The 26926-nt window shown below is 44.4% G+C and overlaps 1 protein-coding gene across 2 annotated transcripts in view; it reads right to left on the minus strand.

Annotated features, from left to right (window-relative positions):
• IP6K2 (inositol hexakisphosphate kinase 2) overlaps positions 1–26523 on the minus strand; it is a 30481-nt gene extending 3958 nt beyond the window's left edge. The window contains exons 1-4 of one of the 2 annotated variants that reach the window (XM_049640377.1): positions 26422–26523; positions 4243–4574; positions 2081–2303; positions 1017–1192 (exon numbers count right to left, since the gene is read on the minus strand). In XM_049640377.1, coding sequence (XP_049496334.1) covers positions 1017–1192; positions 2081–2303; positions 4243–4444 — 601 coding nt within the window. In that variant the 5' untranslated portion in view covers positions 4445–4574; positions 26422–26523. Of the gene's footprint in view, positions 1–1016; positions 1193–2080; positions 2304–4242; positions 4575–17422; positions 19355–26421 lie in introns of those variants that run through there. The other variant, XM_049640376.1, reaches the window with a different exon arrangement.
• Between the last annotated feature and the right edge of the window lie 403 nt (positions 26524–26926).

The raw sequence follows: 26926 nt of genomic DNA on the forward strand, positions 1-26926 counted from the left end.
ATGGGGGCCTGCTTAGGATTTTCTCTCCCTCCCTTCCCTCCCTCTGGAAGAAAGAGGGGAGGGGAGAGGACAGGAGAGGAGAGGAAGAAAGGGAAAGGGAGAAAGGAAAAGGGAAAGGGAGAGGGAGAAAGGGAGAAAGGGAGAAAGGGAGAAAGGGAGAAAGGGAGAAAGGGGGAAAGGGGGAAAGGGAAAGGGAGAAAGAAACAGCTCGGTTGGGGGATGCTGGGTATAAGAGACAGTCACGGCCCAAGACTGACATAAGTAGGTTAATCACCAAAACTGGGTGACTGGTACTTATAAGTTCAAAGTATTATTCTATGTTTAATATGTGTAAAATTTTCCCTAGTAAAAAGTTAAAAAATAAAATAAAACATACTCGATTCTGAGGAACTACCCCCTCAAGATTAAAAAAAGAAAGAAGGGGCACCTGTGTTTCAGCTCAGGTCATGATCTCACGGTTCCTGGAATAGAGTCCTGTGCTAACAGCACAGAGCCTGCTTGGGAACTCTCTTTGCCCCTTCCCTGCTCATGCATGCGCATACACTCACTCTCAAAATAAATAAACTTTAAAAACTAAATAAATTAAAAAGAAATCACTGAGTAAAAAAAAAAAAAGCGGGGGGGGGGGGGGAAGCCCCATGCTTTATTCATGTGCCAGTCTGGTGAACCAGGATTGAAAGGTAAGCACCCACCTGCCACCCCCATTCTTGGCAGGAAGCACTATCTGGGGTCTTCTCTGTAGGAGTCTGAAAACACAAACCAGCCCCTTGCACTCTAGGCTAAAGCCTCCCTGATGCAGGTTGGTCCCTCCATGAGGTGGCCCTCAACCGCCTCCCCACCACCTGTATTCCCAGACCAGCCCTTGTTCCTGAGGGAGTGGTATTTGCCTATGGTTACCACAAAGCGTGCCCTGGCACAACCATGACTAGAAAATAAACCCAACCTCTCTGAGCTCCTAGGATCTCACCTACCCTCCCCTATCCCCAAGGCAAAGATACCCTGTGAGCAAAGGATACTGTATTGGTTCCGATGTTTTGCATTCTCCTTCATTCTCTGTAACTGTTGCTGGTGACACTTCATGCTCCAGGGGTTATAGTGTTTAAGCTGGGAACTGACATTCCCCTTTTTCTCTACGCTGTAGTACAAGACTTCAGATTTCTTTAGCCACTCAAATTCTTCTTCTAACTTATGGCTGTAAAGAGACAAGGAGCCAATAAATCACAACATCTTATCAGAATTCAGGGCCAAAGAGGCATGAAGAAACTTTTGGAGTGATGGGAAGTTTGAGATCTTGATGTGGTGGTGGTTTTAGCGTACACATTGAACACTTCAAATGGATACATTTTATTCTAAGTGGATTATACCTCAAGAAAGTTGACTTTGAAAAAATTAAAGGGCCAGATCACTGTTTTTTCTATAGCAAGAGAACCTAAGATGCAAGAACAGCCTCTGCCTCCACCACTGCACACCCCCCCCCACCCCCAAGCAGCCTTCACTGCCCTTTTTTTCTAGGCAGTACTGTCCCCTGGCTTCTGCTACATCCAAGTTCCCGGATTCCAAATGCTGGAGACTGGGAAAAGCTGAACTGAAATCCCATGGGAATAAGCCAACCTACTTAGCCACGTTATAAACACTTCTCAATTTTTATATATTATTTATATTTTTACCAGTTCTGCCAAGAACCGGCTCTTGGAAGGCTCTGTGTCAGTGGATCCTACATTCCGGGGATGCCCAACTGACCATTTTGTCTCCCACCATCAATGAGCAACTTGAGGTGATGGGACAGTTCCTATCTTGGCCACTGCGACATCCCCAGGATGTAGCACAGGGCCTGGCACAGGGCAGCTGCAGGAGCAGTGAGTGACTAAAACTCTTTTACAGCTGCCACTGTAGCTGTTTACCCAAAATGGCATGACCTAACCCAGAATCATTACAAAGAAGCTGCCATGTGGGAACTGGCCACTGAGTGACAAGGCACCATCGTCTGAGTCTCTAGCTCCAGACGACTGGACTATAACTAAGATCCCATGACACCTCCCCTCCCATAGAGTCCAGGGTTCCCCTCTCAGTTTATACCCACCTTTTCATCTTCTCCTCTTTCCGGTGCTGTCTCACCCAGTCCTTGGGGCTCTTTTCTGTCTCTAGGACGTGATGTTTTTTGTTTGTCCACCTCAGAAGCTTACTTTTTGGTTCACAGTCTGAATTGTCTACACTGTCCACAATTCCGTGGTCCCCTTTTAATGGATATGCTATTAAACACAAGTTCCTGTCTTCATCTTCTTCAAAGCGAACTGATACCACACCTGGAAGGGGGGTGAGGAGCAGAAAGAACTTTTAATTCCAAAGATGATGTGTTATAAATAACATGATTGTAACATTTGGTTTTTTCTTACCCTGTTCCTTAGTCTCTATGTTGCCAGAGGCCCCAAACTCATCTGCAAACCTAACAAATATCAAAACAGCTAGAAAAGATGACACCATACAAGACAAGCGATTAGGGAGCAAACATGGCCGAGAGTCTTCCTCTCTGATGCACTCAACAAGGCAAGAGCCAAAGAATTACAAGACACATTTTTCCATTATTGAAAATGTTTATTAAATTTTATGTAATTCTTCTAATCCTAAAAGAGACGTAAAAACATTTGCTCTTTATATCTTATGGGAATTTTTGATGCCCTAAACAGAAACTCCGGCGGCCTGAGACTTGCTTTAAAGCAGAGCCTGAACACTGGGAACAAAGGTTTGCCCTGAAGGGTAAGAAGGGTCCAAGGGTAAGGGAAGACTGGGCAAGCAAAACAAAATAATAAAGGAGCAAACAAAACAAACCACACAGCACAACAGACACCCTAGCAGAGGCTTCTTGCAGCACCCCCACACGGGTGGGCACCCCAAGCCTTTTGTCCTCAAACATATTACTTTATTGGTCTTTGCAGTCACAAAAGAACAAAATGAACACAAGGCAAATAAGGTTGGGCCGGGAGCACAGACGCATGGTGGCCTTGAAAGCAGCTCTCCCCCTTGAGTCTCTAGAACCTGCCATGTGTAATTAGACAGTCTTTGAGGAGGGGGCTGTCAGGTGGGAGCGTTTCAGCAGGTGCCGACGAGCGCCTTACAACCGACTGGCTGAACACCTTTCCTCCCAGGCCTCTCTGGCCTGGGATCACTCAATTTGCTCAGTCCTTGCTGCCCGCCCGCTTGCTCGCTTGCTGCAGGGGAATGCGTGCTCAGAGAGAGATGACACTTCTGAGGTGGTCCCTGTCTTTGGGCGCAGAGAAGCAGAGGAGCCTGGGTAGGGAATTCAGGGGACCACACTTCCCTGTGGCCACGGGGAAACAACCAGGGGGAAAAGGGGGACAAGGGTGGCCAGCTAACAAGGGGCCTTTGGCTTTGTCCTGGAAAAAACAACAGAGAAGGACCAAGTGAGGGCCTTCAACTCCCCCACCCCCAACCACAACACACATGCATATTCACAGAGTACAGAGAGAGGCGCCCAGTACATTCTGTCTTCAAAGAGCATGTTTCAACAGTCCCAAAAGAACCTAAGTTGTTCAAGAGTCTTTTGTACAACCAGGCAATGTAAATTTAATTTCCTTAATGGGTTCTTTGATTTACAAAATATCCCCCATTCCCAGGAAAGTCCACACCATGATGATGGCTAATGCTGTCCCCCCAAAAATGCATTATAAAAAGAAAGAGAGAGTCACCATATGTGAATCAAAGAGTTGCCATAACATTGCAATTTAAGGGACATTCCGTAATAGCAAAGGGTTTCAGCTAATCAGCACAGGCCTCCCACTCCTGCATTCCATCTGACTCAACCCTGCTCCCAGCCTACCTAATCACCAGGCCTTCTGGTTTCCTGGAGGACAAAAAGCAGGCGGCAAGGATTCTGGGAAAAATCCTCCCAAAGTCTTCCCCCGCTGTCTCCCATGGGCGGGGGTGGGGGGACTCCTATAGGGTACTGTGATCAAGAGATACCTGAACATAAAACACAACTACACTTCCACCAAAAATAAACTCAAAACAAATCCACAAAACAAAACAGAATTAAGCAATCTTACCAGGGCTTGCAAACTGAGGGTGTGAGGTGCTGGGCTGAGGGCCAAGAGGAGAAGGGAAAACACAGAGTGGGGAGGAAGGAGGGGAGGGCTCCCGGGATAGCTGCCCGCGCCTTCCCCGGCTGCGAAGTGCCGCCTTGCATCTCCTCGCCAGCGGAGACCCCTATGGCAGCGGGGGGCTCACCTTTGTACTGGGGAGTGAATTTGCGCATCTCGGCTGGGAGTGTCTCGTAGAACTGGTGCTCCCTCGGAACCAGGGGCTTGCATAGGGTCGTCTCATTGAAGCGGAGCACGCATGAGTGCCCCCCGACCTGGTGGACAAAGGGCTCCAGCAGGACGCCCTTGGTGCGGGGCTCCACGTCCATGGCCCTGAAGGCTGGGCTCATCCTCCAGACGCAGGCGGCAGGAAGAAGGGGGAGGCGGCGGGGTCCAGCGGCCAGCGAGTCCTCCGTCCGTCGTCTGTCCGTGCGTCCGTCTGCCTGGCTTTGGCTCCTCAGTTGCGCGGGCCAGGACGCTCTGCCGGAAGCAAAGAGAGACACTGGCATTGGAAGCGGCCTGGGAACCGCCTTAGAGCCACTAGCCTTCCTCCAGGGAAAGACAAACAGCCTGTGCTCTCGCCGGGCCCCACCCACGCCGCCCACCCCGGCTCCGCCTTCTCCCGCCTTCTCCCGCAGAAACAAACAGCCAGAGCTCCTGCGGGGCGGGGCCAGATGCCGACAGGCAGCGACTGGCTCCAGGTGTACCCACACAGCCAGTGCCCTCCCACCACGACAACGGCGTTAGATGGGCGGGAAAAACGCAAAGCCACATAAGGTAAAGTCCCATTTCAAGCCTAAGAATTCAGATTAAATCTTACCATTTTCTAATAAGATTAACTTCATGCATATATATTTTTAACTTTATTTTTTAGAGTAGTTTTAGGCCCACAGCAAAAATGAGAGGAAGATACACTGACTGCACACATAACCGCCTGCTCCCACACATGTGTTGCCTTCCCCATTACCAATATCTCCCACCATAGTGGTACGTTTGTTACAAATGATGATGAACCCACATTGACACATCATCATAGTTTACATTAGGGTTCACTCTTAGTCGTTAATTGTATTTTTATAAAATGCAGTTAAAAGGAAAACCTGCTTAGTCACCATCTAGTAAGATCTACTCCCCCAGGGTGTCCACCCCCCACCCCCACCCCAAGGCCAAAGACAAGCCCCAATAACCTTATTAGCAGTGGAGCTTGGGCCTAGCTTTAATGATTAACGTCTGTATCTAAAAACAACTGATCAAGGCTGGCTAACTCCATTTAAAAAGATACACGGTGTTCTAGGTCACTGACTATTTTTATCAGTTCTATCCTGATCTCCAAAAGCTGGGGCACACCTTTAAACCAAAGCTGTGCTCCTACCGTAATCAGGGCTCTCATCCACTCTGAGGTTTAGGGCCTTAGACCTGACTTTGCATCACTAAACACCCAGATCTTAGCAAAGCAACCTCTACACAATTGTTAACCACTTCAAGGCATGTCAAGCTAGTTCTGTTTCCTGTCTGTAATTTACAGACTACATGGTTGCTACTAGCACTACTTACAGCATGTAGGCCATTTCATCAACCATACAGGGTTTTGTTGTTTTTTTTTTACTTTTTTTTTCTTTTATGTTTATTTATTTCTGAGACAGAGAGAGACAGAGCATGAGAGGGGGAGGGGCAAAGGGAGAGGGAGACCCAGAATCGGAAGCAGGCTCCAGGCCTGATGCGGGGCTTGAACTCAAAAACTGTGAGACCATGACCTGAGCCGAAGTCGGTCACTCAACCGACTGAGCCACCCAGGCGCCCCCATACAGGGTTTTTAATGGCAACACTTCCAGTTCCCATTACCCCAGCTGACATGCTGGGTAAGAATAGGTCTGCTAAAGATGGGTCCACTGTCCTCTAAGGTGAGTAAAGCACCTATTAAATGTTGGCTCATCACAGGAACTTACCTCATTTGGTCCTTGAGATACCTTCTGTGAGGAAGACACTATTCTCTCTGTTGCAAACAATGACACTGCTTTGGGGAGGTGAGGGAACTCATCCAGGGCCAGGGACAATAAGCTCCCAAATGAACCTCAATCTTTTGGATGCCATCATAGGGCCACCTCTAGTGCCCAGGGTCTCTGGCATTAGTACCTTCATACAGTACTCCTACATCCATGGGACACTTAGCCTGTTGTGAGAGTGCCTTCACCATGTACTTATATTTTTTATTTTTTAAGTTTATTTACTATTTTGAGAGAGAGCGCACGTGCACACAAAAGTGGGGGATGAGCAGAGAGAGAAGAGAGAGAATCCCAAGCAAGCTCCACACTGTTAACGCAGAGCCCCATGTACAACTCAACCTCATGATCTGATCACGACCTGAGCCGAAGTCAAGAGTTGGATGTTCAACCGACTGAGCCACCCAGATGCGCCCCTATGTTTTATATTTATATTTGTCTTATTTCCTATATATTTATAAAGTTCTCTTTAAGAGTTTCAACTGGTATTAATCTCTTTTTAGAGAGAACTGACTGTGGGTGCCAAATGCAAAGAGATGAAAATCAAAGGTCCTGATTCCTCTCCTGGCACCACCTTCTGAGCATCACAGAAGCCCTCAGGAGGGCAAGTGCTGGGAAGGGTTCTGTGACAATCAGTTCAAAGAATGAGTACATTCCAGACATTCCAGACTCTCTCCAGAAGGTGGAGCTCTGGTATACTTGGCCACACAAGCCCTTTCTCCAGGTTTACACAGACCAGTTCATAATAACCCACTGAAAAGACCTCAGGAGTACGAGCAATACCAAAGGAAAGCTACTGTACTGACTCACAGTCGGTCTGCCAGTAAGTACCCAAGCACGAACCAGGTACCATAATTATTGTTATTGCACAAGATGCTCCTCATGGTCCAGACTTTAGAAACACAATCCAAACCTTTCATACAAGTATAAACTGCTTTCGTTGTCAGTAATGCTAACACCAATGCAAATCCCTTTCCAACTCTGTCCAAGATTCCTTAAACGTATTCAATTAAATAGAAAAATATCTCTCTCCAGGCATCTTTTACCCACCTCCACACCAAAGCTCAAAAACAAAAGCCGGTCCTTCATAGCACTCTCTAGTATGGTGCAGGAGTGTGGCTAGAGGCCAAAAGGCCAGGTGAATGTCTCCATCTCCTCCCAGGTCCTCAGGGTATTCATTAGCTGCTGGGTATGACATGGCACCTTGCCACCCTCCCTGCAGCACCCAACTCTGGCAGTCCGTAGGACATTGCTCACTGGAGAGTAATCATCATCTTGGGTAGAGATGCAAGAAAAATAAGGCCAACCCTTGCCTGAGGCAAGCTGATGACAGAGGAAACTGCCAAATGTGAGGTGACGTTAGGGAGACAAGTGATTATCCTGTAAGGAGGTGAAGCCAGGTTCTAGTCCCACTTCTGCCACTTGATTGCTTAGAGAAAGACTCCAAGTCCCTGGCTCCCTCTGGGTTCCAGTTTTCTGGTTTCTAAAATAGAGAAAAGAGGCCTGAAGTAGATCTCTACTCTGTGGGTGGTGTAATGCAATTAGTGAATAGTAGTTTGTTTTAATCATATAAAAAAAAAAAATAGGGGCACCTGGGTGGTTCAGTCAGTTAAGTGTCTGACTTCAACTCAGGTCATGATCTCATAGTTCATGAGTTTGAGTCCTGCATCGGGCTCTGCACTGAAGTGCGGAGGCTGCTTGGGATTCTCTTTCTCTCTCTCTCTCTCTCTCTCTCTCTCTCTCTGCCTCTCTCCCACTCGCTCCTCTCTCCCTTTCTCTCTCAAAATAAATAAATAAACTTAAAAAACAGAAACTATCATTGTATTGCACATAATAATGTAAGTCCTGTTTTGTGATTGTTTTATTTCAATTATGTTCAATCTCTCAATATGAACATATGTATGGCTTCACTGTACTACATATTTCTTACATTTGGGGTGCAGACGAAGAAGTGGAGCTTCCAGTCTAGCTTCCCTTATAGGCCCTATCTCTGTGGGAAATTGAAGAAATCAAACTTCCCAAGGATTACAGAGCAGCATATCAGTGGCCTCAACCTGGCCAGAAGGAAGAAAAAGTACCCAAAACACCTGCTTTTTCACCTGCTACTCTTTCTCTGTTCCACATGTGGTTTGAGCAGAGGGTTCTCTCAATGGTTTTTAAACATCCAAAGTCTAAGGCCCAGTTTCCCAAGAATCCTAGAGTATTAATGGTTACTGAGATGTCCATGCAATGTGTGGACCCTGTACCAAGGGAGGGGGGGACAAACAAAATACTGCCTTCAGATTTAGCATCTATTTTATTTTCCACATTGCCTCACATTGACCCATGAACTCTGAACAGGGAAGGAAAACAACATAATTCATCCTAGGACAGGACACAGATTTCCTCCACAGTCCATCTCCCTAAATCTGTCAAACTGGTTGAAGAATTTACTGGAAACAACACCTTAATAATCTTAGCTTCTAAAATATTGCAAATAAAACAACTATGACTCATGAAAAGCCCTGAGCCGTTAGCTCACACATCTAGAATTTAGTTTACTGAGGCTACAAATGGAGTTTGCTGGGGCCACTTATTTGCCTCAAGAAAAGCCCCAGGGTTGGATAGTGATAGGGAATGTTGTGAGGCACACTAGCCTGATGGTGGAAAATCAACACTCACCATCTACACCTGCTCTCCCTGAGCCCCACAGCCGCCACCATACGGCATCTGCACATAACCCATGTCTCCACCACCAGGGTCAGTCACTGAACTCTTTAAACACTGCTGGTAGGAATGCAAAAAGGTAACAGCCGCTTCAGAAAACAGTTTGGCGGTTTCTTAGAAAGTTCAACATATACTTATTATATGACCCAACAATCCTACATATGCATATGCCTAAGAGAAATGAAAACAAATGTCCACATAGGCTTATACATGAATGATCACAGAGGCACTATTTACAGCAGCCAAAAGGTGGAAATCCAAACATCCATCAAATGGGTGAATGAATAAACAAACTGTGGTATATCCATATAATGCAATATTATTCAGTAATAAAAGTGAATGTACTGATACATGCAACAACAAAGATTCATCATAAAAGCATCAGAAGTGAAAAAAAGCCAATCAGAAAAGACTATGTGCTATAAGATTCCATTTATACAAAATTCTAGAAAAAGCAGAACTATAGAAAGTAGATAGGCAGTTGCAGAGGTAGAAGAATAGGATTTACTGCAAAGGGGACCAAGAGAACTTTTAGGGGTAATGACAGTGTTTTAGCTATGACTGGGGCAGTAATTATATGACTGCATAAATTTGTCAAAACTCATAAAATTAGACTTAAAATTGATGAATCTTATTGTATATAATTTACAATTCAATAAAGGGATTAAATTTTTTCTTATACTTTTTAATTTACCAAATTTTCATAAGTATATATTATTTTAATAATCAGAAAAAAACTGTATTTAAAAAGATCGTATTAGCTTTTAAATAGTTTCTACATGCAAATGCACTGGATGAAATTTACCTTCCCATCTGTTCTCACTCGGGTCATTTGCCTTACACTGAGCATCTTTGAGTCACTCCTGCCAAGGTCAGCCTGGGTCACCATCTTGGTCAAAGTACGGACTCCTCCCTTTCTGTGAAGGCATTGCCAGATGGTATAGACTTTCAGAGATAGCCAAATTTCCCCTTGTAAATCCATGACACCCAATGCTAATCCTAAAGCCATTTGCTCACTTTGAAAGCCTAATTTTTATCAGGCTCTTAATACTGGTAGACTTTTTTTTTTTTTTTAAGTTTATTTATTTTGAGAGAGTATGCGCATGTGTGCGCAAGCTGTGGGGAGGGGCAGAGACAGAAAATCGACTCGGGGCTCATGACCTGAGCTGAAATCAAGAATTGGACACTTTGTCCATCGATGGATGAATGGATAAAGAAGATGTGGTATATATATACAATGGAGTATTACTTGGCAATCAAAAAAAAAAATAATGAAATCTTGCCATTTGCAACTACGTGGATGGAACTGGAGGGTATTATGGTAAGTGAAATTAGTCAGAAAAAGACAAAAATCATATTACTTCACCCATATGAAGACTTTAAGAGACAAAACAGATGAACATAAGGGAAGGGAAACAATAATATAAAAACAGGGAGGGGAACAAAACAGAAGAGATTCATAAATATGCAGAACAAACTGAGAGTTACAGGAGGGGTTGTGGGAGGGGGGATGGGATAAATGGGTAAGGGGCACTAAGGAATCTACTCCTGAAATCATTGTTGCACTATATGCTAACTGATTTGGATGTAAATTTTAAAAAATAAAAAATAAAACAAGTTAAAATTTAAAAATTTTAAAAAAAAAAAAAAAAAAAAAATTAAAATTTAAAAATTGTAAAAAAAAAAAAAAAAAAAAAGAATTGGACTCTTAACCGACTGAACCACCCAGGCACCCCTACTCACAGACTACTACCAATTGCATGGTTATCTTTTTTAATTCTTATAAAGTCAAAGCAAAACATCCTTTACAATCAAGCAAAACAGAAGCATGAAGGCCCTTAATAAGCCTTTCTTGTAAAACACCCAGAAGGAAAGAAAAATCAGCATCAAGTCGGCTCCTCTTATACTAGCTTCCTTGTTATTTCTCAAACATGCCTGGAATACACCCACCTCAGAGCCTTTGCACTTGCCATTCCCTCTGCTTTGTACACTTTTCCCCTGGGTACCCCCTTGGCTTACTCTCTTACCTCCTTCAGCTCTTCATACAAATGTGACTTCTTTAAAATTTTTTTTTAATGTTTTATTTATTTTTGAGACAGAGAGAGACAGAGCATGAACGGGGGAGGGTCAGAGAGAGAGGGAGACACAGAATCCGAAGCAGGCTCCAGGCTCTGAGCTGTCAGCACAGAGCCCGACGCGGGGCTCAAACCCACGGACCGTGAGATCATGACCTGAGCTGAAGTTGGACGCTCAACCGACTAAGCCACCCAGGCGCCCCCAAATGTGACTTCTTTAATGAGGCCTTCCTTATTAGTACCCCATCTGAAAGTAACATATCTCCCTGTCCACACTCCCTTATACAACCCTGCTTTCTCTTTAGTACCTATCACTATGTAACATACTATGTTTTATTGTCTTGTTTATTTTTTGTTATCCCTGACCCTGACCCCACCAAAAAACAAAGGTCCATAAAATCAGAGATTTCTGACCGCTCCGTTCACTGCTGAATCTCCAGAGTCCAGGAGAACACAAACAGAGTAGGCACTTCACAGGATGTGCCTCAAAATCACTACTGCGTCATGAACACCTGTCACACGCAGATTAACACAGAGAACTCAAAAGGCAACCACTGCAATTATCCAAACCCAAACCAATCATACATACAGTGGGTACAATTATTAAAATGAGGCATGCAACACACTTTACAAAATGTATTCTGAGCACCGACTGGTATTAATTTTGCATTTATAATTCCCCATCTATCAAGTCTACAATAACTGAGGAATATAAATGAAGGACTCTGCACCTAACACTCATGTGGGACCTGGTGATGTGGAAACATTTCATGTAAACAAAGCTTAAGCTCTTAATGTAATGACAATCAACCTCCTGGAAAATTATCTCTTGTAGAAAATCAGGCAGGAAAAGAATGGTCACTGAAGAATAAACTTTAAAAATGTGGCCTCAAGAAGATTAAAATTCTATCATAGTTTAAAACAAATATACTAACTAGCAATCAGAAATTCTGTGTTGGTTCAAAGTTCACATCCCAAAGACTCAAACCTTTTGCTTTGCAAAGTTATCACTACAAGATGATCATCCCCATCTTTTGCAGGCAAAGCAAAGAATGGCCATGGGTTGGTGCTGAGTCTCTGCTGAAGGCCTCTTTCAGCAACACTGGTGGGTCTGCCATCCAGCTTTATTTAAGTAAGTTATCTCAGCAAGACAATGCAGAAGGAAAATCATTCCCTGCATGACCTGGACTTCTGGGGAAGCTGGGTACCAGATGAGGCACAATCCCTGATAACAAAATGAATACACAAAAAGGAGTTTTAGCAAAATAAAGCCAGGAAGTAAGAGGAAAGCTGTCAATATGTGCCTTGTGGGAGGCAAGGATAAGAGGCTGACCAGATTGACCCATCTGAGTACAGGGCATCAAACTACCAACCTCAGGAAAATTCCCACCACTGCACCACAGTGATCAAGATATCTCTTATACCCCATTGTGATCGCACTCACTTCCATGTCAAGCAACAGAAGAGTGCATGATGAACTATCGAGATATTATAAAAAGTTTATCAATTTTACGATTTTTAAGCAATCTGAGAAAATGCTTATGATATACTCTTTTAAATGAAGGCAAGATATAAAAATTGTATAATCTATATTGTCTCAACTATGTCGAAAGAATTATAGAGAAAAAGACTGTCAAAAAGTACCAGCTATGCTACTGAATCATACAATAAAAATGGTTAAAATGGTAAATTTTACGTAAAGTATATTTTACCACATACACACAAAAATTTTAAAAAGTACCAGCTACTCACAGAGGTCATGGCTGTCCCACCCCCTTCCAAGGCCCTTTCATCACTGCCACTGCATTAAAAATGCTGTATGCCTTGGGACACCTGGGTAGCTCAGTCAGCTGAACATCCAACTCTTAATTCTGGTGCAGGTCATGATCTCATGGTTTGTGAGTTCCAGCCCTGTATCGGACTCTGCACTGACAGCGCAAAAGCCTGCTTGAGATTCTCTCTCTCCTCTCTCTGCCCCTCCCCTGCTCGCACTCTCTCAAAATAAATAAATGTTAAAAAAAGACAACTTTATTTCTTTTAACGTTTATTTTTCAGAGAGAGAGAGGAAGACAGAGAGAGAGACAGCACGAATTGGAGAGAGGCAGGGAGAGAGGGAGAATCCCAAGCAGGTTCCACACACTCAGCACAGACCCAACACAGGGCTCAAACTCACAAAACTGTAAGATCATGACCTGAGCCAAAACCAAGAGTCAGAGGCTTAACAGACTGAACCACCCAGGTGCACCTAAAAATGGCAACTTAAAAAAAAAAAAGTTGAATGCCTCCAAGTCTCCCAGCTCAGGTGTGAAAAAAACTTGATACAGGTTTCCCAAATTTGACAACAATTCTAAAAATTTACATGACATAGGATGAGTTGTGAAGCTGAAAGAAACTGTTCTAAGTTGTCAACAAGAGAAAGCAGATGAGCATCAACCTAGGGGAGCAACTGTATGCCCTTTCTATAGAAACATTATAACACTGTTGTCACAGAAGAGGCAATCAAAATCCTGCCTCAAAATGTAGGGGGAAAAGTATTGCAGTTGTAGTATTTGTCTGATTTTGAAATGTGTATCTTCTGATTTTTTTTCAATCTAAACAGATATTCACTTTCCTACCTACTTGGTTTCATAATTGTAAATTCTTTTGTTTAAAGATGGCAGTTATAATTACATATTTATATAAATAAATTATATATATATTCATATTACATTATATAAACTTCAGACAGCACAAAACCTGGATCTGCCTTGTACCAAATAGTAAGACGTTATTCCTTTCTTTTCAGTTTTCTAAATGTCCCAAACTTCTTGAAATAGTCTCAAACTCAGAGCATATATTATCTTTACAACAGGGAGGGAAAATATTAGAGGCGAAAAAAGAAAAGAAATCACTAAGACCAAAATAGGACAACCCACATAGCTGTTTAGCTCTTGAAGGTTTTAAGCTCATCCAACACTGCCCTAGCCCACACTGCATGCTCAGAGCTCCACTCCATGATGAAGACCCTGGGAGATGGACCATATGTTAACAACCCCCACATACCCTAAGGTGTATACAAGGTGTTGGAAGATCAGAAAAGGAAGTAACCAACTCCTCAAACTTCAATGACAACGTGATACAAACATGCTAGAGACCAGAGCTCCCATTTTGGAGCACTTAGTCTGTTCTGTAACACCCTTGCTCTTACAACAGCCCTCTGGAGTAGACATGGCCATGATGGGTATGCTGAGGTGCCAGGTACTGAGGTCACCATAACAGGTATGCGTCACCACAAAAACCAGGTGCCTGAGATGAAAGAGTTACTGCTAAGAATGGCTGGAATCCTAGTCCTAACCTTAAAGGAGCTGCAGCCTGACTGGCAGGCTGGCAAGGTGTCTGTCTGCCCCGTCTCCCCCCATCCTCCCAATGCCATAGTAGGCACTGGCTCCACTAAAGCAGCAGGGCCAGAGACAAGACACAATCTCTGCATCAACTTGACACAGATGCCTGTGGTCCAAGACTAGGTGTTCATTTTCTCCCTCGTTAGCATTTTATTCTAGTTAAAAAAAATTTTTTTTAATGTTTATTTATTGTTGAGAGAGAGAGAGAGTGAGCGAGGAAGTGGGGAAGGGGTAGAGAGAAAGGGAGACACAGAATCCAAAGCAGGCTCCAGACTCTGAGCTGTTGAGCACAGAGCCTGACACGGGGCTCGAACTCACGAACCGTGAGATCATGACCCGAGCTGAAGTCAGACGCACAACTGACTGAGCCACCCAGGTGCCCCTTTATTCTAGTTCTAATAAGTGAAAAGCTGGAAGTTGTACATGGAACTGTTTCATTAAAGCCATAATAACACAGATCCTTCCCCCAATGCTGAGGAACAAATAAAACACCAGATTCTGTTCCAAAAATCCAGACAAGCTTTTCTGTAAGGGAAGCAGCAGCCTCTCAGATGCTTCTCCTCTCTAGAACCACCAGCATGACACATTACCCCATCTCTCTGCCTTGTTAAATTAGATTTCTGGAATGAAAGACTAGAAGGTCCCAAAATGGAAGGGGATGAGAAGGAACTTTCAGCCTACCTAGAAATATGTTCATCAGAGTTATACTGCTAGAATTACAAAGTTTTAGCAACTTAAAAAGCTTTTTTTAGCTAAAAGCATAGCACGGCTCCTTCAAGGAAATTGAAATTATTGATTCTAAGGTGTCACATGTCTTCTTTATCTGAGAATCACATTTTCTTATAAATAACTAAATGTATTTCATACATACACCAAGAATTCTCAGTCCTCCTTAGAAAGAAGCCCATTACTCCTCTTTCAAGGGCAATTCTCATTTCTAGTCTCCTCCTCCTTGGTGCAGTCTATGACTCCCACCACCCCCTAAAAAATACACACAACAGAAACACACAGAAATGGCTGTCTCAGACTGCAGCCGAAATTGCTGTGAGGGCTCAATCCATGAGGGACTTTCCTACCTTGAGTCACAGTTCTCTCGTGTGCTGACAAATAATGGTCCATTGGCTTCAGGCAAGATTATATGTTCTCTGCATGTTGTTGATGTTTACCCCTACTCATCCCTCAGCTGGTTCCCTAACCAGATGACACACGAGCTCATTCTCTAAAACACAGGGAGCCAAAAATGATCCAGTCCTCATGGGCAGCCACAGAACCCAGGCATCCCTGACATGCCTAGGCCGACACCCTGAGTGCTGTACCTGCTGATGGAGGGACCAAAGTGTATCCTGCACTGCACCAGGTCCTATATGTCCAGGGGGCACAATTTGCTCCAGGTCCTTGCAAAACCTCACTTAGTTAATACTTTCCTCAAGGGTTTGCAAAGTGTCCCAGGCTCAAAGCACCAATCTGGCAGCTTTTATCACAAACCACTCAGTATACTCAGTGTTCCTCCACGACCAGCCAGAAAAAGAATGAGATACGGGTATGAAAAAATTCCTGACACTGGCACAGGTCACAGCACTTTGTCCTAACATAGAGCCATTTGCCAGTCATCCTCCGTAAGTCCTGAGATTTCTTTCCAAAATAAAGCATAGCAAAATATTAAGAAACTTTGAGGAAATCAAGTTCAACCACATCCACAGTTCTGAAGCAAATCATACACGGACTCCTTTGGAATCAGCCAGCTTGTGAGAAGGGCAGTGACTTCAGTCACTCAAGAGCACATTTGAGGACTGGGAGGGAAGGCCAGTGGGGCACTTTCACTTTTGACATCTTACCACTGTGTTCCCTTTCTTTGGTTCTATACAAAGAACCTCCAGTATTTTCAAAATAAAAACACTTTTTTGGGGTGCCTGGCTGGCTCAGTCAAACATCCGACTCTTGATTTCAGCTCATCTCACAGTTATGGGATCAAGCCCTGCATCAACTCTGTGTGCTGGGCTGGGCATGGAGAGATTCTCTCTCTCTCTCCCTCTGTCCCCCCTGTACACACATGCTCTCTCTATAAAAACAAAAAACCACACACACACACACTCTTCTGAGAGTGAAATGAATCATTCCTGGAAGAGGGCAGCCTGTTTCCTCCTTTCCTAGCCTTCACCTGCCCTAGACCTGCTGGCCACATCCATCAGTGTTTCAGGGACTAGAGTCTGTCAGCTCCCACCTGGCACCTCTGCAAGGTCCACACTTCCAAATGCCCCAGGATTCTGCATCTGGTGCTTACGGTCTTCCCCTGGGCTCTCAAGGTAGGTGCAGCATCCCAATCAACCCTAAGGTCCTCAAGCATGCAACCCTGTGAAGGTGTTGCTGTGTTTGTCCCATAAAGCCAAGCATAGATACTACAAGGGGCAGGGGCAGGGGCAGCTCAAAGGACCTGGGGAAAAGGCACTTGTGTTCCCATACTCTCCAATAAGAACACAGACGAAGAGAAACCCAGACCCTCAGCAGGGAGTTGGCAACCAACTCCACTATCTCTCTTCCAGAAGCACTCACCTCAGAGAAGAGATACTGTTCATGGAAGAACATCTTTCACCGCCTTACATGTAAAACCTCTACTCATAACAGCAGAAAACTTGAAAATGTTCATTAAGAACTCATTTAGGAGACCATAATCTCAGCAGTGTGCAATTAAGTGGTTTAAGAGTACTGTATGTTTTTCCTGTCAGGTTGTTCAAGCTCATACAAATATACATTCTTTGGGATACCTGGGTGGCTCAGTAGGTTAAGCGGCCAACTCTTGATTTCGGCTCAGGTCATGATCTCACAGTGGTTCATGAGATCAAGCCCCACATCGGGCTCTGCACCGACAGTGCAGAACCTGCATGGGATTCTCTTTCTCCCTCTCTCTCTGCCCCTCCCATGCTGGTGCTCTCTCTCTCACTTTCTCTCAAAATAAATAAACTTTAGGGGTGCCTGGGTGGCTCAGTCAGTTAAGCACCTGACTTCGGCTCAGGTCATGATCTCACAAGCTCACCTGCTTCGGATTCTGTCTCCCTCTCTCTCTGCCCCTCCCCTGCTCACACTGCGTGTCTCTCTCTCAAAAAATAAACATACATACATACATACATACATACATACATAAACAAACAAACTTTAAAAAATATACATACATTCTTTGGTCATGTATTCTATATCCACCCTTCCTCTTCCTTTGTTGGGTAACTCTATAGACAGTCTCTCAAGGAAACAGTATGATTCTGTTTAGCATGAGAACCAACAGGTGCTGGGTTCACACACCTCCACAGAGCACCCTGTAAAAGAAGCTAAACTGAGAACTCCAGAGATACAGCATCACTTGTTGCTCATGAAAAGGGGAGGAATGAGCTAAAGGTGCAGTCCACAGACACCAAGTTTCAAGCACATTTTAAACAAATAGGCATCAGAGTGAAAGAAGGCAGGCATGGAGCTAGGTTAATCCCAAGACAAAAGTTGCTGCAGCCTTAGCAAAGATACCAAAGTTGTATAGACCTGGGATCTCAATCCCAGATAAAAAAGGTAGGGAGGAGGGTTACAGTAAAAATTCATATCTAGCATGAGTTTTATACTTGTTAAACAAAAATAATCTACTATTCTTATAAAACAATCTTTGAAGGGGGATGCAAGATTTTTACATTCCCCAAAAGAGTAAGGCAGAGCTCACACAACCCATGGGGCCCCTCATTTCTGAGTGTGCAACTAGGGATAGAAAAGTCTGGAGCAGAAATAGCAACACTAGCCAGGTGTTCTGCTTCTTTGTCTCTAACACATCTTATTTCCTTAAAAGAAAAGTTTTAATCTTCCTTGGCCTGGGATTGGACACTCAATTTCTAAAACATGTATTAGTGTCTGAAGTAAGATAAATGTATGGATACACAGAACAAAACTAAATAACCTCCCATTTTGATCAATTATGACTTTCAGTTAAATACATTCACAAGAATGAGTTAAAACAAGCAAACAAACCCAGCAGTGCAAAGAAAGTTTTGTGAATTCTCTACAACAGAAAGCAAGCAGAAGCAGCCCAAGAGGCCCAGACTGATTCCGGCTGTCCTAAGGAGTTTATGACAGCAGGTACTAGAGCTCCATCTCCAAGTCACAAGGGTTTCAAAAACAACCCAAAGCCTCAAATCCTTCAGTTCAGAGTGGGATGAGATTACCCCAGGAACAAAAAGAACACAGGTGAAAGACTTAGCATAGTGAGGGTCCCATGAGCACCTGCTGGAGCTGTTACTTCTATTTTTGTGTGGGCAGGATGCTGTAGGTGCTATGTATCTTCACCAACAGCTACATTTCATGAACATTTAAAATCAAACCAAGGCATGACTTCTGTTTAACCACATGCTTGTTTTGCTGTCTGTTCTGACCTGGAGACCACATTTAGGAGCTTTCATCCTCCCAACCATTTCAATCTTAACTAAGTGGCATCTCAGAGGCATTAAGTACAAAAACTTTTTGTTACTAGAATATTAACTTTTAGCCAGCATATAATGATAATGCTCATGTGTCACCATAGCTTAATCCTTACTTGTAAAATTGAATTAGCGTAATTTCACTTAGAAGAGAACCCTACTTATGCAAATTTACATTAAAAACAAATACACAACCTTGAAAAAGATTGGAGAAAATGTCTGTAAACAGAAAAATGAACCCAAGGTGCACTTGAGCCAGATGTGGACTACGGTCAGGTCCAACAAACTTTCTGGGTAAAAAGATGTCCTCATCTCCCCTCCAACCTCCCATGTAAAATGGCAAAATGGTAATGTGCTACAGCCTCCCTGATCCCAAGGCAAGTACCTGTGGGGTATATCATCACAACCAACACCAGGAAGAGCTTGCTTCCTCCCTCCATCCCCAGAGCTTAACCCAGTGCAGTGGTGCCCTTTAAAACAGGCCAAGGTGAGAAGACTTTCAGGAAGACTGAAGAGCCAGTGAGGGGGCACCTGGGTGGAGTCTGACTTTGGCTCAGGTCATGATCTCACAGTTTGTGAGCTTGAGCCCTACATCGGGCTCTCTGCTCTCAGCATACAACCTGCTTCAAATCCTCTTGTCTCCCTCTCTTTCTGCCCCTCCCCTGTTCATGCTCTCTCAAAAATAAGTAAGAATTAAATAAATAAATAAATAAATAAGCATTAAAAAGAAAAAGAGAGAGAGAGCGAGCGAGCGAGCGAGCCAGTAGGGAGGGGAGCTACACTGAGGATGAAGGATACAGGATTCCTTTTGGGATGCATTATATGGTATGTAATACTGTTACTTAGAAAAATATACATATATCAACACAGTAGCAGGATCACACCCAAGAGATCACAACCAGTTCAGGGTAGCAGTTCCAGTAACAATGTCACATCTCTACCACTAAGAAGTGAGAAGGAAATGTTCAAGAGGAGAGCACCTCTAGGGCGTTTGGGTGGTTCAGTCGGTTAAGCATCCAACTTTAGCTCAGGTCATGATCTCACGGTTTGGTTTAGGAGTCTGAGCCCTGCGTTGGGCTCTGTGCTGACAGTTCAGAGCCTAGAGCCTGCTTCGGATTCTATGTCTCTCTCTCTCTGTTCTCTCTCTGTCTCTGTCTCTCTGCCCCTCCCCTGCTTACACTGTCTGCCTCTCTCAAAAATAAACATTAAAAATTTTTTTGAAAAAGGAGGAGAGCACCTCCAAATGTGGCTCTGAGAATGGCAAAGATGCGAACAGACAAGCTGGAACAAAATTCATGAAATATGTGGGTAAAAAGTATAACTTCTAAAGGAATACATTTTGTTTAGATAATAACTAAATGTGTATGTGTAATTAAAAACAATAAATATTGTAGGGAGGCCAACTTTCCAAGTACTCTAAGTTTATACAAAAAATTCTTTTATTTTTATTGGGCTGTATCAAAAAGTTCTTTTATTTTTATTTTCTCAAGTTTGTTTGTTTTGAGAGAGAGAGAGAGACAGACAGACAGAATGAATCCCAAGCAGGCTCCGCACTGTCAACACAGAGCCCAATTCGGGGATCAGATTCACTAACCATGAGATCATGACCTGAGCCAAAACCAAGAGTCGGATGCTTAACTGACTGAGCCACCCAGGCGCCCCTCAAAAAATTCTCCTGGCAAAGTAAGGCCTGCTTTACACTGGGGTAAAAATGGTGCGTTACCTCTTCTTGGTGCCTGTCTTTATCTGTACACCAGGCATGGTACAGTTTTACAGAGGTGCTCTGAGGTGGGAACAAGAGTAAAACAACTAGCCTCCTGCCTGGCTCGCATGCAGTGCACTCCCCAAACGTGGGCTGTTCTCTACCCACTGCCCTGTTCCTCCAGAGTCCACTGGGAAATGGAGGTCACAGGAGGGACTTGACAGTACGAGGCAATAAGGGCATACTAAGCCTGTGCTCATGGAAGGAGTGCAAAGAGAGGAGGCTTCAACGCCAGGCAGAGGAATGGAGTGCCAAAGGATATCCTGTTTAGCCTTTTAAAAAATAAAGATTTTTGGGGTGCCTGGGTGGCTCAGTCGGTTGAGCGTCCGACTTCAGCTCAGGTCACGATCTCGCGGTCCGTGGGTTCAAGCCCCGCATCAGGCTCTGGGCTGATGGCTCAGAGCCTGGAGCCTGCTTCCGATTCTGTGTCTCCCTCTCTCTCTCTGCCCCTCCCCCGTTCATGCTCTGTCTCTCTCTGTCTCAAAAATAAATAAACGTTTAAAAAAATTAAAAAAATAAATAAATAAAGATTTTTAACTGGTTGTAAGTGTGATAAAATGACCACCATTATTAGTCTCTTCATCCTGCAGATTTTCTTCCATGCATTTTTCTATTCTTTACATAAACAGGATCAGGCTGTATTACTTTGCTTCCCCCCATCTCCCCCAGTAAAATTGGCTGTTTCTCTCACCTTTTTAAAAATGTGATGAAATGTGTGAAACAATGGAACATTCACCTTAAAAAAAAAATTTTTTTTAATGTTTATTATTTTTGAGAGAGAGAGACAGAATCCAAGCAGGGGAGAGAGAAGGAGACACAGAATCTGAAGCAGGTTCCAGGCTGTCAGCACAGAGCTCAACGTAGGGCTTGAACTCACAACTGTGAGATCAGGATCTGAGCCTAAGTCAGACACTTAACCGACTGAGCCACCCAGGCACCCCTAAAATTCACCCTTTTAAACTGCTTGGGGGGTGCAGTTCAGTGGCACCAAGTACACTCACATTTTATACAACCATCACCACCACCCATCTCCAAAACTTTTTATCTTCCCAAACTAAAACTCTGTACCCATTAAACAATTAACTGTCCAGTCTCCCTTCCCTCAGGCCCCTGGCAACCACCATTCAACTGCCTCTATGATTCTGACTACTCCAGTTTCTCACACAAGTAGGATCATTCTACATTTGTTGTTTTGCTATTCTTCCCCATTAAACTATATGCCTTAGCCATGTATCTGTCCATACAGAATTCCTTTCAAAGACAGCATAATATTTACACATAATCATAATGCATTTTTTAACTTCCCTACTGACACTAATTTATTTATTACAATAATAATTCAATGAGTGTCCTTGTAGCTGTCTTTGCACTCTTGTGGAAGTATTTCTGTAGGAAAATTCCTAGAAGTAGAATTGCTGGGACAAAGCATAGAAGTTGCACCCAGTTTCACTCTGCCCTGTAATGTCCGTGAGCCACCAAGGATTGTGGGAAATTAAGCTGGCAGAGAGAAAAGGGAAAACCTGGTTTCGCAGGTCACTACTGCAGTGACATAGGTAGAGGGACGGTGGAAGAGGAACCAGCATCTATTGGGGTCTACTGTCTGCATTCTTACTTAAGGAGTAAACAAAATAGAATTCTTATACACATTAGAAGCACATGTGAAAGGGCACCTGGGTGTCTCAGTCAGTTAAGTGTCCGACTCTTGATTCTGGCTCAGGTCATGATCTCCCAGTTTGTAGGATTGAACCCCATGTCAGGCTCTGCATGGGCAGTGCAGAGCCTGCTTGGTATTCTCTCTCTCCCTCTCTGCCCCTCCTCCACTCATGCTCTTTCTCTCATAATAAATAAGTAAACATAAAAAAAGAAGCACGTGTGAAAAAGGAGGTTTGAGAGGAGAAAAGCCTTTAAAGAAAAACTATGTGTGCTTAGAAAGCTCTCAAGCTACTCTGTTACCTTTTACACCATAGACATGTTTCAGGTAACTTTGTGGGCTCATGAACTTAGTATCTGGTTACCTGAAGATGTCAAAACCAAAGGTGAAAGAGAAGGAGGCAACACCGCCTTCACAGTCCTGAGCCTGAGAGTCTGCTAGAGGAGATGATAGCAGGAGTACCCCTAGTAGAGCTTCAACCTCTAGGAGGACTTAAGGATCAAGACCAAGCTGATCTTTCCAGCCTCTCCCAGCCTAGGCTTCCTTCCCTCAAGGGTCTCTCCTCCGTCATCCCAGGGGCAGGGAGTAGGAAAGAGTCCTGAGAACCCCCAGGTTCTGGAGCTCCCAAAACACCAGAGCTGCCTTCTCCAGACACCTGCCCACCTGGAATGATTTCCCCACATTCAGTGGCACTCAGCAGGGCACAGATTCTCCTGCCTTCTCCAATGTACTGAGGGAGGCTGGTGGCCAGCCCACACAGGGGAATTAAAGAAGGAAGGGGGTGTGAAAGTAGAGAAACAGGATTTGGTAGATGACTAGGTGTACCACACTGTTCTTAACCCTTTAGGGGGTCACTGACCCCCTCAAGAATCTGAGATGGGTGGGCCTCTCTCCTGAAAAATGCACACCCTCACTGAACTCTACATACAGTCTGGGATGTGAGCAACTGTGGACTCTATCTTCAGAACTCCTGATACAGGGAATCAAATTAGAGGAATGAGTCAAATATTGACCCTTCCCACATCAGAACAAGGATGTTTTTGTTCATGAATTCACGGAGTTGAGCTGCAGACACTTAAATATAAGGGGATGGTCAAACACCCAAGAAGAAATGTTCAGCAGATAGTTGGGAGCAATGGATTTGCAGCTTGAGTGAACCTAATTCGAAAACAGATTTGGGAATAGCCTACAAAGGGAAGACAGAAGGCACTCTAAGAGTAATGTGCAAAGAAAGAAGAGCACTGGGTCAGGGCCCCTATAGGTGAGAACTGCCTGAGCAGTGTGAGAGAAGGTCTGTAAAGAGACAAAGAAGCAGAACATCTACCCCCTCCCTGGAAGCCATGGGTTAAGAAATTCCTCCCAGTTTCACATGGGAAATCTAGGTCTCATACATACCCTTTGGACCACATGACAGAGAGAGAGGAGGAGGGTCTTGCACTGTGTGGCCCTTTAGGTCCCTGACACCCCTCAGAGTTCACAGTCTGCGGCTCAGTTCTGAATGAGCTTTGGCAAAGCCTTCCCAACTTCTTCGCTGAAAAGATCTACACGAAGAATCCCTTCAAACCAAGCCACCATAGTGAAAAGGTCTCAAGCACAGGGTGTGATCAGCAAAAGCCAGCGTATGGGAAATCCTAAAAGATAAATGACAATTGCTTCAACCAAACAATTACAAGGAGGGGCACCTAGGTGGCTCAATCAGTTGAGCATCCCACTTCAGCTCAGGTCATGATCTCATGGTTTCTGAGTTTGAGCCCCAAGTCGGGCGCTGTGTTGACAGCTCGGAGCCTGGAGCCTGCTTCTGATTCTGTGTCTCCATCTCTCTCTGCCCCTTCCCCTGCTCGCGGTCTTAAAAATAAATAAATGTTAAAAAAATTAAAAACAACAATAATAACAAAATAACTATAAGGAAAACAGAATGAGCATATATAAAATTAAGAAACAAAAGAGACACTTCAATCAAATGCAATGCACATATCTTATTTGGGCCCTGATATGAATAAATCAACTGTAAAAAAAAATTACGGGAAAATCAGGGACATTTGACCACAACCAGATATCTGGGTGAAAAAAAGAATGTACTGTCATTGGTTTTTAGGCAGAAAAAATGGCATTGTAGATAGCATGGGTAGCTCTTTGACTCTTAGTGATACACAATGAAATACTTATGGATAAAATATGTTCTAGGGGTATGCCGCCTAAAAAAAGTCAGCTTTTTTTTAAGGTGGGGAGTGACAGGCAGAGTGACATGGAACAAGATGGACTAGGAGTTGGTAACTACAGAAGCCAGTGATGGATGACAGACCAAACCAACTGTTCATAAGCTTAGGAGACTGTCTCTTCCTTCAAACTCTGAGGTGGACTATAAATTCAATTTTGTGGAAACAGGACCTTTTCTTGCTCCCAGAGTATACTGCAAAATACTAATACTACTTGCTACTTTTATTACTTGGTATTCAAGTAGGCAAAAAATATAATTTATTTAAAAAACAAAAACGTAATCACACAAGAGAAATCATCTGCTTACCATCCACTGTAAAACAATGTGCTCAATTTGTTAGGGTGATCATCTCACTAGGTACAATAACTTCACCGAAAGGGAAAATTCTTCCCCAGAGCATCTTCTTTATGATCCCAACAATGGAAAATTTTCACCTCAGTAAGCTGGCCTCAGGGAGGCTCAGGCTCATCCCTGTTGCCTAGATACCAGTGACATCTCTGGTGCCTACAGAAGGCTCTGGCACCCCTCTGCAAGGGAGACTGGCTAAGGTTCACCAGTCAGCGGTTGCTCCTTCCTCCCACATTCCGCTGCCCAACAGACCCCAGGATAGTATACAGTTGTACCGGTCTGTCACTTACAAAATGGTGACGCACAGAAGTTCTATTACATCTGCTGAACTGGTTTTTACAATTATCTCAACTCTAGTGCTGGCTCTCATGCATTTGATTTCTTTCTAACAATTCCTGTGAATTCTAAAGTCACAAGGCAAATAAACCAATTGGAGCAACAGTTAACAGTTCAACTGACTTTTTCTCCAAAGAAAAAGTCACTAAGCCATCAACTGGCCTTTTAGGTCAAATATGATAAAGTATTCATTTTGGTCGGTTTCTAATTCTGATAGTGGCTAAAGTTAAAACAGTAACACCACCACCCTGAAACTTCTCTTCACATACTTAACACCGGGCTACAGGATGCAATTATACGAGCTCCACAGCAGCAACCTATGTAAATAAGCATCTGAGGTCACTTAAATGTAACCCTACTAAAAATGCAAATACTTTAAATACTAGAATTCATCAAAATCACTGTAATCATGGTGCTTCATAAAAAAAAAAAATCATAAAGCTGGTGAACTGGAACATTTCTGTTAGCCACTTTTGAAAAGTTTCAGTACTTTTTCTTCAAACTATTCTTTCATTCTTCAAACTATTATTTTATTCTTGGGTTATGTACAACTACCAAAATGTTTCATTCCAAGCAGTAACTAGTTCTGTTTCCCTGGTAGGTAAGAGCACGGGGTTTTCTGTTTTCCACATTTTGTTTTCGCAACGTTTGCCCTCATTTGTCTGCTAGTGCAGCTTTCTTAATATAGGAAACTGAGGAAAATGATACAAACCCTTAGAATGCAAGAGACAAAAGCAGTCTTTAAGCCAATGTGAAAGAAATGAAAGCTCCACCGACGGCGACGCTATCACTATTAAAGAAGGCGTCCTCTGATCCATTCTGGGACTTTTTTGGATAACAAGGTGGGCAGATTTCCTCACCGTACACCAGCTGACAGGCCCCACTGGCACTCAACACTCAAAATGGCTGCACATCTGCCGGCCCCAGGTAAACGGCACCTGAGGCGGTGGGCTGACTCCTCCACCCGCAGACTCAAGGAGAACCCCCCCACCCCCAATAACCCGGGACACCACGGACGCCGCTGTCCTGGGAAGCAATGACCCAGGAGATCGTTCCCCCACAAAGGTCCGAGAAAACCTCCTCAACGACCCGGGTAGATCCTGCACCGCCAAAATACCTGGGAGACCCCTCAATGACCAGAGAAGACTCTGTCCCTCAAAATCAGGGGAGACAGTCTCCCCCCAGTAACCTGAAGAAACAATGCCTCTCTCAAATGACCGGGGATATCCGGCCCCACAAAGACCCTGAGAGATCCCCCCCGCCCCCAAGATCGCGGGAGAGCCCCTCCCCAAATAACTCGGAGACACTCCTAATGACCAGAGACTTCGCCCCCGAACGGCCCGGAGACATCCTCCACGAAATCTACCAGGGCGGCAGAGCCTTAGGCCGGACAAGGCGGGCCTTACCTGCGGCCTCGGCCCGTCCAGCGGTGCTTCCGTCCTATTGTTTCTCTCCCATCAAGATGGCGGCGGCCGCGCCGAGCCCCGCCCACCGCGCCTCGCTCCCGGAGCCCCTCGCTATTGGCTCACACCGGGAGCCCAGCTCGCGGACTGGGCAGCGCGAAAAGCGCTGTTGCTAGGGCGCCGGGATCCGAGGCAGCGGCTTCCGGGAGGGGCGGGGCGAGGAGCGGGGCCAGGGATGGGGCGGAGCCTTGCCTGCCTTCAAGGGGGAGGTCAGGTGGGTGGTAGGGTGGACAGATGGGTTTGGGGCATGTGGGGTGCTAGGGATGCTTGGGTGAACGGATGGCTCAACCAAGTGTCCCATTTTTCCAGAGTCCAAGGGTTTCCCGGGATGTGGGCTTTCCAAGACTAATACTGAGGCAGTCTGCAACAAACTGCGAAGTTCTTCACCCTGGCATACGGCGGGACACAGGACTGGATGTGGTTGGATGGAAAGATGGGCAATAGAGTG

The sequence above is a fragment of the Panthera uncia genome, chromosome A2 (genome assembly GCF_023721935.1).
Source record: "Panthera uncia isolate 11264 chromosome A2, Puncia_PCG_1.0, whole genome shotgun sequence".
Taxonomy (NCBI): domain Eukaryota; kingdom Metazoa; phylum Chordata; class Mammalia; order Carnivora; family Felidae; genus Panthera; species Panthera uncia.